Below are 12,500 nucleotides of genomic sequence, written 5' to 3'. Positions count from 1 at the left end.
AGAACCCCGTAGGTCCGTTTCATACGACACTATCAACAACGTAGAACCCGTAGGTCCGTTTCACACGACACTATCAACAACGTAGAACCCCGTAGGTCCGTTTCACACGACACTATCAACAACGTAGAACCCCGTAGGTCCGTTTCACACGACACTATCAACAACGTAGAACCCCGTAGGTCCGTTTCACACGACACTATCAACAACGTAGAACCCCGTAGGTCCGTTTCATACGACACTATCAACAACGTAGAACCCCGTAGGTCCGTTTCACACGACACTATCAACAACGTAGAACCCCGTAGGTCCGTTTCACACGACACTATCAACAACGTAGAACCCCGTAGGTCCGTTTCATACGACACTATCAACAACGTAGAACCCCGTAGGTCCGTTTTATGGACTGTTTTGGGAAGCTTAGCTCATTAGACACCACACCTATGGCTATAGTAGTAGGCTGAACTACACACACCTCAAACACACCTCAAACACACGTCAAACACACCTCAAACACACCGTGTACTCACCCTGTAGAGAGTGTGTGTGCTGGCCTTGAGGCATGGGACCAGGTAGTTGTAGATCTGTAGACTATAGTAGTAGGCTGCTAGCTGCAGGGACAGGGCCGAGTGGGACTGCTTCTCAAAACACCTGTTAGCATCCAGGACCTGGGGGGGTACCAGTGTGGAGTATACAGGTGAAAAGAGGTCAGCATACGGATGAATGTAACTGACCAATCAGAGAGCAGAGCGTGTGTGTTACCTGCGGCAGAGCCAGGAGATAGGCCAGAGCCAGGGTCATGTCTCTGGGAAAGGCATCACTGGCCAGCTGCAGCAGTACTGAGAGAGAGAGAGAGACAGGAAACGGTAACATATGTTTCCCATGCATAATAAAGACCCTTGAATTGAACTGAGAAAGAGTGGGGGGACTTCACTTGCTTTGGAAATGTTAACATTTCATGTTTCCCATGTAAAGACCTTACAACTGACATTTAATTGAGAGAGAGTGTGGAGGAGAGGGGGAGCGGTGGGAAGGAGAGAGGGAGAGAGAGGAGGGACTAAAGCTGAACTCTACCATCAAGAGAGAGAGGGAGGGAGGAGGAGGGACTAAAGCTGAACTCTACCATCAAGAGAGAGAGGGGGAGGAGGAGGGACTAAAGCTGAACTCTACCATCAAGAGAGAGAGGAGGGAGGAGGAGGGACTAAAGCTGAACTCTACCATCAAGAGAGAGAGGGAGAGAGAGGAGGGACTAAAGCTGAACTCTACCATCAAGAGAGCATCCAGGAGGAGGAGGGAGGGACTAAAGCTGAACTCTACCATCAAGAGAGAGAGGAGGGACTAAATCTGAACTCTACCATCAGAGAGAGAGAGGAGGGACTAAAGCTGAACTCTACCATCGCAGAGAGGAGAGAGGAGGGACTAAAGCTGAACTCTACCATCAAGAGAGAGGGAGGAGGGACTAAAGCTGAACTCTACCATCGAGAGAGAGAGAGAGCAGGGACTAAAGCTGAACTCTACCATCAAGAGAGAGGAAGAGGGACTAAAGCTGAACTCTACCATCAAGAGAGAGGAAGAGGGACTAAAGCTGAACTCTACCATCAAGAGAGAGGAAGAGGGACTAAAGCTGAACTCTACCATCAAGAGAGAGGAAGAGGGACTCACTTGCTGAACTCTACCATCAAAGAGAGGAAGAGGGACTAAAGCTGAACTCTACCATGAGAGAGAGGAAGAGGGACTAAAGCTGAACTCTACCATCAAGAGAGAGAAGAGGGACTAAAGCTGAACTCTACCATCAAAGAGAGAGGAAGAGGGACTAAAGCTGAACTCTACCATCAAGAGAGAGAGGAGGGACTAAAGCTGAACTCTACCATCAAGAGAGAGAGGAAGAGGGACTAAAGCTGAACTCTACCATCAAGAGAGAGATGAGGAAGAGGGACTAAAGCTGAACTCTACCATCAAGAGAGAGATGAGGAAGAGGGACTAAAGCTGAACTCTACCATCAAGAGAGAGATGAGGAAGAGGGACTAAAGCTGAACTCTACCATCAAGAGAGAGGAGGGACTAAATCTGAACTCTACCATCAAGAGAGAGGAGGGACTAAAGCTGAACTCCACCATCAAGAGAGAGAGGAGGAGGGACTAAAGCTGAACTCTACCATCAAGAGAGAGAGAGGGAGAGAGAGAGGAGGAGGGACTAAAGCTGAACTCTACCATCAATAGAGAGAGAGGAGTGACTAAAGCTGAACTCTACCATCAAGGGAGAGAGGGACTAAAGCTGAACTCTACCATCAAGGGAGAGAGGAGGAGGGACGAAAGCTGAACTCTACCATCAAGAGAGAGGAGGAGGGACGAAAGCTGAACTCTACCATCAAGAGAGAGAGAGGGAGGAGGAGGGACTAAAGCTGAACTCCACCATCAAGAGAGAGAGGAGGGACTAAAGCTGAACTCTACCATCAAGAGAGAGAGAGAGAGAGAGGAGGAGGGACTAAAGCTGAACTCCACCATCAAGAGAGAAGAGGGACTAAAGCTGAACTCTTCCATCAAGAGAGAGAGGAGGGACTAAAGCTGAACTCCACCATCAAGAGAGAGGAGGAGGGACTAAAGCTGAACTCTACCATCAAGAGAGAGAGAGGAGGAGGGACTAAAGCTGAACTCTACCATCAAGAGAGGAGGAGGGACTAAAGCTGAACTCTACCATCAAGAGAGAGAGGAGGGACTAAAGCTGAACTCTACCATCAAGAGAGAGAGGAGGGACTAAAGCTGAACTCCACCATCAAGAGAGAGAGGAGGAGGGACTAAAGCTGAACTCTACCATCAAGAAGAGAGAGGAGGGACTAAAGCTGAACTCTACCATCAAGAGAGAGGAGGAGGGACTAAAGCTGAACTCTACCATCAAGAGAGAAGAGAGAGAGAGGAGGAGGGACTAAAGCTGAACTCTACCATCAAGAGAGAGATGAGGAAGAGGGACTAAAGCTGAACTCTACCATCAAGAGAGAGGAGGGACTAAAGCTGAACTCTACCATCAAGAGAGAGAGGAGGGACTAAAGCTGAACTCCACCATCAAGAGAGAGAGGAGGAGGGACTAAAGCTGAACTCTACCATCAAGAGAGAGAGGAGGAGGGACTAAAGCTGAACTCCACCATCAAGAGAGAGAGGAGGGACTAAAGCTGAACTCTACCATCAAAGAGAGAGAGAGAGAGAGAGAGGAGGAGGGACTAAAGCTGAACTCCACCATCAAGAGAGAGAAGAGGGACTAAAGCTGAACTCTTCCATCAAGAGAGAGAGGAGGGACTAAAGCTGAACTCCACCATCAAGAGAGAGGAGGAGGAGGGACTAAAGCTGAACTCTACCATCAAGAGAGAGAGAGGAGGAGGGACTAAAGCTGAACTCTACCATCAAGAGAGAGAGAGGGGAGAGGAGGAGGGACTAAAGCTGAACTCTACCATCAAGAGAGAGAGAGGAGGGACTAAAGCTGAACTCTACCATCAAGAGAGAGAGAGGGGAGGAGGATGGACTAAAGCTGAACTCTACCATCAAGAGAGAGAGAGAGGGGAGGAGGATGGACTAAAGCTGAACTCTACCATCAAGAGAGAGGAGGGACTAAAGCTGAACTCTACCATCAAGAGAGAGGAGGAGGAGGGACTAAAGCTGAACTCAACCATCAAGAGAGAGAGAGGAGGGACTAAAGCTGAACTCTACCATCAAGAGAGAGAGAGGAGGGACTAAAGCTGAACTCAACCATCAAGAGAGAGAGAGGAGGGACTAAAGCTGAACTCTACCATCAAGAGAGAGAGAGGAGGGACTAAAGCTGAACTCTACCATCAAGAGAGAGAGAGGAGGGACTAAAGCTGAACTCTACCATCAAGAGAGAGAGAGAGGAGGGACTAAAGCTGAACTCTACCATCAAGAGAGAGAGGGGAGGAGGATGGACTAAAGCTGAACTCTACCATCAAGGGAGAGATGAACACCGGGAATGCAATAATTAGTGGCTAAACTATCATTAACAAAATAAAACAGTGAGTAAACGCCATTTCCTTTCCACTACATCCCTGGTTGGGTCTGGCAAAACCCATTCATAAACATCAACATCTTGCCAGACAGGATCCACATTTGCCCGGCATTTCAGCTCCCAATGTAACCTTTGGTGGCATCTAATCAGTCAGTTCTGTACCTGCCTGACTGAGTGGTATTGTGGGTAGAATGAGCGACAACAAGAGAGCGAAACACTTCGGGAAATACAACTCAGTAGTCTGCTTGGAAATTAATTTTCAAGACCAATACATTTTTCATATGAACATATTCGATCGTTTTCTGTTCTCCTCATTATAAATCGAGTACTTGTGAAGTACCAACTTGAGATAATGTCTGGTTTTCAAGATAATCCAGTACTTGAATTTCCAAAATTAAGTGTTTAAAGTACCTCAAGCACTATGTGATAGGGCGAGAGATCGAGAGCGAGAGAACGAGCGAGAGAGAGAGAACGAGAGAGCGAGAGAGAGAGAGCGAGAGAACAAGAGAACAAAGAGAACGAGAGAAAACAAAAGAACGAGAGAGAGCGAGGAGAAGGAGAAGAGGAGAAGAGAGGAGAAGAGAGTGAGCGAGTGAGACAGAGAGAGAGCAAAGCTGAACTCTACCAAGAGAGAGGAGGGACTAAACGGAACTCTACAAAGAGAGAGGAGGGACTAAAGCTGAACTCTACCAAAGAGAGAGGAGGGACTAAGAGGAACTCTACCAAAGAGAGAGAGAGCTACCATCAAAACACTTTCTCCCTGCCACCATACAGCGGGTGAAAAACCAGGTCTCTACCACCAGGACTACTTTCCCCTGCCACCATACAGGTGAATGACCAGGTCCACAACTCCACCCAGGACTACTTTCTCCCTGCCACCATACAGCGGGTGAATGACCAGGTCCACAACTCCACCCAGGACTATTTTCTCCCTGCCACCATACAGCGGGTGAATGACCAGGTCCCTCCACCCAGGACTACTTTCTCCCTGCCACCATACAGCGGGTGAATGACCAGGTCCCTCCACCCAGGACTACTTTCTCCCTGCCACCATACAGCGGGTGAATGACCAGGTCCCTCCACCCAGGACTACTTTCTCCCTGCCACCATACAGCGGGTGAATGACCAGGTCCCTCCACCCAGGACTACTTTCTCCCTGCCACCATACAGCGGGTGAATGACCAGGTCCCTCCACCCAGGACTTTCTACCTGCCACCATACAGCTGGTGAATGACCAGGTCCTCCACCCAGGACTATTTTCTCCCTGCCACCATACAGCTGGTGAATGATGGGTCCCTCCCACCCAGGACTACTTTCTACCTGCCACCATACAGCGGGTGAATGACCAGGTCCCTCCACCCAGGACTACTTTCTCCCTGCCACCATACAGCGGGTGAATGACCAGGTCTACCACCAGGACTACTTTCTCCCTGCCACCATACAGCGGGTGAATGACCAGGTCCCTCCACCCAGGACTACTTTCTCCCTGCCACCATACAGCGGGTGAATGACCAGGTCCCTCCACCCAGGACTACTTTCTCCCTGCCACCATACAGCGGGTGAATGACCAGGTCCCTCCACCCAGGACTACTTTCTCCCTGCCACCATACAGCGGGTGAATGACCAGGTCCCTCCACCCAGGACTACTTTCTACCTGCCACCATACAGCGGGTGAATGACCAGGTCCCTCCACCCAGGACTACTTTCTACCTGCCACCATACAGCGGGTGAATGACCAGGTCCCTCCACCCAGGACTACTTTCTCCCTGCCACCATACAGCGGGTGAATGACCAGGTCCCTCCACCCAGGACTACTTTCTACCTGCCCCCATACAGCGGGTGAATCCCAGGTCCCTCCACCCAGGACTACTTTCTACCTGCCCCCATACAGCGGGTGAATGACCAGGTCCCTCCACCCAGGACAACTTTCTCCCTGCCACCATACAGCGGGTGAATGACCAGGTCCCTCCACCCAGGACTACTTTCTCCCTGCCCCCATACAGCGGGTGAATGACCAGGTCTACTTTCTACCTGCCACCATCCCCGAATGACAGTCCGAGCACCTCTCCAGGAGCTGCGGGCACCCAGACCAGCTGGAGACCCTCCCAGACCTGCAAGACCTCCTCCTGAAGGACCTGCACCGAGAACCCACGCCCTGAGGACCTACACCTAGACCACAGCATCCCCAGCTACATCCCAGTCAGCTAATACCCCCAAACAAACCCTGACCACACTATATTGGCCTCCCCATATCCAGACAGCAAGATATGTTACCCGATTCAGAAACTAGGCGTATCCGCTATATCCCGACTTTACAGGAGAGCCGTTTGAATGTAAATGATGTCCTCCTGTGTGCTACCTATATCCCCCACTAGAATCCCCTATATCCCCCCACTAGAATCCCTATATCCCCCCACTAGAATCCCTATATCCCCCACTAGAATCCCCTATATCCCCCCCCACTAGAATCCCCCACTGTAGATCCCCTATATCCCCCACTAGAATCCCCCCCCACTAGAATCCCCTATATGCCCCCACTAGAATCCCTATATCCCCCCCCACTAGAATCCCCTATATCCCCCCACTAGAATCCCCTATATCCCCCACTAGAATCCCTATATCCCCCCACTAGAATCCCTATATCCCCCCACTAGAATCCCCTATATCCCCCACTAGAATCCCCTATATCCCCCCCACTAGAATCCCCTATATCCCCCACTAGAATCCCCTATATCCCCCACTAGAATCCCCCCACTAGAATCCCCTATATCCCCACTAGAATCCCCTATATCCCCCCACAGAATCCCCTATATCCCCCACTGAGAATACTCTATATCCCCCCACTAGAATCCCTATATCCCCCCCACTAGAATCCCTATCCCCCCCCCACTGAAGAATCCCTATCCCCCCACTAGAATCCCCTATACCCCCCACTATCCTATATCCCCCACTAGAATCCCTATATCCCCCACTAGAATCCCTATATCCCCCACTAGAATCTGAATCCCCCTATATCCCCCCCCCACTAGAATCCCCTATATCTAGAATCCCCCCCCACCTAGAATCCCCTATATCCCCCCCCACTAAATCCCTATATCCCCCCCACTAGAATCCCCTATATCCCCCCACTAGAATCCCCACACTTTAATGAAGACAGCTTCTCCATCCTAGAGGGGAGATCAATCATTCCAGGCCCAGGGACATGTACTAGTCTGTGGCGACCTAAATGCCAGAACTGGACAAGAACCTGACACCCTCAGCACACAGGGGGACAAACACCTACCTGGAGGTGACAGCATTCCCTCCCCATATGCCCCCTAGGCACAACTACGACAACATAAGCAACATCAGTCTATTTGAAAAAGAGCATTACTCAATCATGAGGCATTAAAGCCAAAGTAAATGAGTAATAATAAGAAATGTTATAGATGGAAGGAGAGTAGTGTGGAAACCTACCAAAAAACAATTAGGCAACAACAAATTCAATCCCTTCTAGACAATGTCCTAGAGGTTTCACTGTAATAGTGAAGGTAGAACATCTAAACAGTATATTTGACCTCTCAGCTTCCCTATCAAATCTAAAACCGAGTCTACTCCTTCACTATGGAGAAAATCAATACAGAAATAAACTATGGAAAAAGAAGGAAATCAGAAATCAGCTCAGTAGAAACCATAGAATCTAACCATTTCTGGGAAAATTGGGAAACTGAAACAAACAACAAATAATGACGTAAAACGGAGATGTTTGGGTAAACCACTTCTCCTTTTAGCCCTATGACAAAGAATGAATTGCAAAAATATATACAAAATCAACAACAAAATCTTAGAATCAACTATTAAAGTCTACCAGAACCCACTGGATTCCAGAACCACTGGATTCCAGAACCCACTGGATTCTCCAATTCCCTTGAATGAGTTACAGGACAAAATACAAACCCTCCAACCCCAAAAAGGCCTGTGGTGTTGATGGTATCCTCAATGAAATGATCAAATATACAGACCACAAATTCCAATTGGCTATACTAAAACTCTTTAACATCATCCTCAGCTCTGGCATCTTCCCCAATATTTGGAACCAAATGTGACCCGATAACTACTGGGGGATATGGGTCAACAGCAACCTTAGGAAAATCCTCTGCATTATCAATAACAGCAGACTTGTCCCGTTTCCTCAGCGAAAACAATGTACTGAACAAATGTCAAATTGGCTTTTTACCAAATTACCAACAACAGACCACACATTCACCCCTGCACACCCAAATTGACAAAACCAAACAAACCAAAACACAAAGTCTTCTCATGCTTTGTTGATTTAAAAATGTTTGACTCAATTTGGCACGAGGGTCTGCTATACAAACTGATGGAAAGTGGTGTTGGGGGTAAAACAACATTATAACATCCATGTACACAAACAACAAGTGTGCGGTTAAAATAGGCAAAAAACACATTTCTTCCCACAAGGCCGTGGGGTGAGACAGGGATGCAGCTTAAGCCCCACCCTCTTCAACATATATATCAATTAATTGGCGAGGGTACTAGAACAGTCCCTCCCTCCCTCCCTCGGGCTTTATTGGCATGGGAAACACATGTTAACATTACCAAAGCAAGTGAAATATATAAACAAAATGTAAATAAACATGACAAATTAACAGTGAACATTACACTCACAAAAGTACCAAAATAATAAACATTTCAAATGTCATATTATGTCTATATACAGTGTTGTAACGATGTGCAAATAGTTAAAGTACACAAGGGAAAATAAAACAAAAATATGGGTTGAGTTTACAGTGGTGTTTTTTCTCTCCCTCCCTCCCCCAGTGTGTGTTTGTGCATTACCCTCTGTGGCAGGGAACAGGGTCTGTCCCTCTGTCTTGGTCTCAGTCAGCTTCCCAGTCCGCAGTAGAACCTCAGCAAACTGCTCCTGAGGTACGGCGTCATACGACCCATACACATCTTCACTCTGAGAGAGACAAGAGGTTTAGAATGAGAAGGGGTGAAGTCATGGGTGGGCCTGAGAGGCCATAAGCCCACCTACCTGGCAGCCAGGCCATAGGCCCACCCACCTGGCAGCCAGGCCATAGGCCCACCCACTGGGGAGCCAGGCCATAGGCCCACCCACTGGGGAGCCAGGCCATAGGCCCACCCACCTGGCAGCCAGGCCATAGGCCCACCCACCTGGCAGCCAGCCCATAGGCCCACCCACTGGGGAGCCAGGCCATAGGCCCACCCACTGGGGAGCCAGGCCATAGGCCCACCCACCTGGCAGCCTGGCCATAGGCCCACCCACCTGGCAGCCAGCCCATAGGCCCACCCACCTGGCAGCCAGGCCATAGGCTCACCCACCTGGCAGCCAGGCCATAGGCCCACCCACCTGGCAGCCAGGCCATAGGCCCACCCACCTGGCAGCCAGGCCATAGGCCCACCCACCTGGCAGCCAGGCCATAGGCCCACCCACCTGGCAGCCAGGCCATAGGCCCACCCACTGGGGAGCCTAGCCAATCAGAATGAGTTTTTCCCCACAAACTGGCTTCATTACAGAAATAAATACTCCCCCCTCCCACTCCCCCCCAGACAATCCCACAGGTGAAGAAGCCCGGATGTGGATGTCCTGGGTTGGCGTGGTTACACATGAGGCCGGTTAAGCGGTTGGCAGCATATGGTCGAGATATGATCAATCAACAGTAATGGTGGACATCGTTGCAGTCAGCCAATTGCACACTCCCTCAAAACTTGGTACACTTGACTTGAGCGATTAGTTATTATTGTGTTGTGTGACAAAACTGCACACTTGAAAAGTGGCCTTTTATTATTGTCCCCAGCACACAAAGTGTAATGATCATGCTGTTTAATCAGCTTCTTGATCTGCCACACCTGTCTGGTGGATGGAAACAGCAGAGGGAGCACCCCTCCTACCCACGTTGACGGGATCGAAGTGGAGAAGGTGGAAAGCTTCAAGTTCCTCAGCGTACACATCACTGACTAAATTAAATGGTCCACCCACACAGACAGTGTTGTGAAGAACGCGCCCATGTGACCAATAACATCTGTTAACCATGTGTATGTGACCAATAACATCTGCTAACCATGTGACCAATACCATCTGCTAACCATGTGACCAATAACATCTATGTGACCAATAACATCTGCTAACCATGTGACCAATACCATCTGCTAACCATGTGACCAATAACATCTGTTAACCATGTGACCAATAACATCTGTTAACCATGTGTATGTGACCAATATGTGACCATGTGACCAATAACATCTGCTAACCATGTGACCAATAACATCTGTTAACCATGTGACCAATAACATCTGTTAACTGTAATGTGACCAATAACATCTGCTAACCATGTGACCAATAACATCACTAACATGTGACCAATAACAACATGTGTATGTGACCAATAACATATGCTAACCATGGTTAACCATGTGACCAATAACATCACGGTATTGTGATGTATAAGTGACAAACAATAACAGTCTGACCTAACCTAAATGTGACCAATAACACCATGTCATGTTATCACAGTATTTATCACCAAAACATATACGACCATGGCGGTATTTTATTAACAGCGTCCAGGTTACTGTCTCGTTGAAAAGAGGCAGCTCTAGCCTAGGGCTGGGCGATATGGACAAACATTATATCACAGTATTTATCACAGCAAAACTGGGCGGTATTTTATTAGCGTCCAGGTTACTGTCTCGTTGAAAGAGGCAGCTCTAGCCTAGGGCTGGGCGATAAGGACAAACATTATATCACAGTATTTATCACAGCAAAACTGGGCGGTATTTTATTAGCGTCCAGGTTACTGTCTCGTTGAAAGAGGCAGCTCTAGCCTAGGGCTGGGCGATATGGACAAACATTATATCACAGTATTTATCACAGCAAAACTGGGCGGTATTTTATTAGCGTCCAGGTTACTGTCTCGTTGAAAGAGGCAGCTCTAGCCTAGGGCTGGGCGATATGGACAAACATTATATCACAGTATTTATCACAGCAAAACTGGGCGGTATTTTATTAGCGTCCAGGTTACTGTCTCGTTGAAAGAGGCAGCTCTAGCCTAGGGCTGGGCGATAAGGACAAACATTATATCACAGTATTTATCACAGCAAAACTGGGCGGTATTTTATTAGCGTCCAGGTTACTGTCTCGTTGAAAGAGGCAGCTCTAGCCTAGGGCTGGGCGATAAGGACAAACATTATATCACAGTATTTATCACAGCAAAACTGGGCGGTATTTTATTAGCGTCCAGGTTACTGTCTCGTTGAAAGAGGCAGCTCTAGCCTAGGGCTGGGCGATATGGACAAACATTATATCACAGTATTTATCACAGCAAAACTGGGCGGTATTTTATTAGCGTCCAGGTTACTGTCTCGTTGAAAGAGGCAGCTCTAGCCTAGGGCTGGGCGATAAGGACAAACATTATATCACAGTATTTATCACAGCAAAACTGGGCGGTATTTTATTAGCGTCCAGGTTACTGTCTCGTTGAAAGAGGCAGCTCTAGCCTAGGGCTGGGCGATAAGGACAAACATTATATCACAGTATTTATCACAGCAAAACTGGGCGGTATTTTATTAGCGTCCAGGTTACTGTCTCGTTGAAAGAGGCAGCTCTAGCCTAGGGCTGGGCGATAAGGACAAACATTATATCACAGTATTTATCACAGCAAAACTGGGCGGTATTTTATTAGCGTCCAGGTTACTGTCTCGTTGAAAGAGGCAGCTCTAGCCTAGGGCTGGGCGATATGGACAAACATTATATCACAGTATTTATCACAGCAAAACTGGGCGGTATTTTATTAGCGTCCAGGTTACTGTCTCGTTGAAAGAGGCAGCTCTAGCCTAGGGCTGGGCGATAAGGACAAACATTATATCACAGTATTTATCACAGCAAAACTGGGCGGTATTTTATTAGCGTCCAGGTTACTGTCTCGTTGAAAGAGGCAGCTCTAGCCTAGGGCTGGGCGATAAGGACAAACATTATATCACTGTCTTACTGTTGATGTGTATCTGATGTTTTTGAATAGGGTTAGGAAGAGACCAGGGTTAGGAAGAGACCAGGGTTAGGAAGAGACCAGGGTTAGGAAGAGACCAGGGTTAGGAAGAGACCAGGGTTATGAAGAGACCAGGGTTAGGAAGAGACCAGGGTTAGGAAGAGACCAGGGTTATGAAGAGACCAGGGTTATGAAGAGACCAGGGTTATGAAGAGACCAGGGTTAGGAAGAGACCAGGGTTAGGAAGAGACCAGGGTTAGGAAGAGACCAGGATTAGGAAGAGACCAGGGTTAGGAAGAGACCAGGGTTAGGAAGATACCAGGGTTAGGAAGAAGACCAGGTTAGGAAGAGACCAGGGTTAGACAAACATTATATTAGTATTTATCACACAAAACTGGGAACCAGGTTAGGAAGAGACCAGGGTTAGGAAGAGACTGGGGTTAGGAAGAGACCAGGGTTAGGAAGAGACCAGGGTTAGGAAGGA

The 12,500-nt window shown here is 48.3% G+C and overlaps 1 protein-coding gene and 1 long non-coding RNA gene across 3 annotated transcripts in view; one reads left to right on the top strand and one right to left on the bottom strand.

Moving 5' to 3' along the window:
• LOC127931560 (uncharacterized) overlaps positions 1 to 495 on the top strand; it is a 1,048-nt gene extending 553 nt beyond the window's left edge. The window contains exons 2-3 of the long non-coding RNA XR_008141760.1: positions 54 to 263; positions 348 to 495. This is a non-coding gene — a long non-coding RNA (uncharacterized LOC127931560). The remainder of the gene's footprint in view (positions 1 to 53; positions 264 to 347) is intronic.
• Positions 1 to 12,500, bottom strand: part of nbas (NBAS subunit of NRZ tethering complex) — a 384,598-nt gene that overhangs the window by 138,808 nt on the left and 233,290 nt on the right. For both annotated transcript variants that reach the window (XM_052524617.1, XM_052524618.1), the window contains exons 38-40: positions 8,844 to 8,967; positions 760 to 836; positions 528 to 665 (exon numbers count right to left, since the gene is read on the bottom strand). In XM_052524617.1, coding sequence (XP_052380577.1) covers positions 528 to 665; positions 760 to 836; positions 8,844 to 8,967 — 339 coding nt within the window. The remainder of the gene's footprint in view (positions 1 to 527; positions 666 to 759; positions 837 to 8,843; positions 8,968 to 12,500) is intronic.

Source organism: Oncorhynchus keta, chromosome 8 (genome assembly GCF_023373465.1).
Source record: "Oncorhynchus keta strain PuntledgeMale-10-30-2019 chromosome 8, Oket_V2, whole genome shotgun sequence".
In the NCBI taxonomy this organism is placed as follows: Eukaryota; Metazoa; Chordata; class Actinopteri; order Salmoniformes; family Salmonidae; genus Oncorhynchus; species Oncorhynchus keta.
Note: the sequence above shows the minus strand (reverse complement) of the source record. Positions and strands in the feature narration are given on the sequence as shown.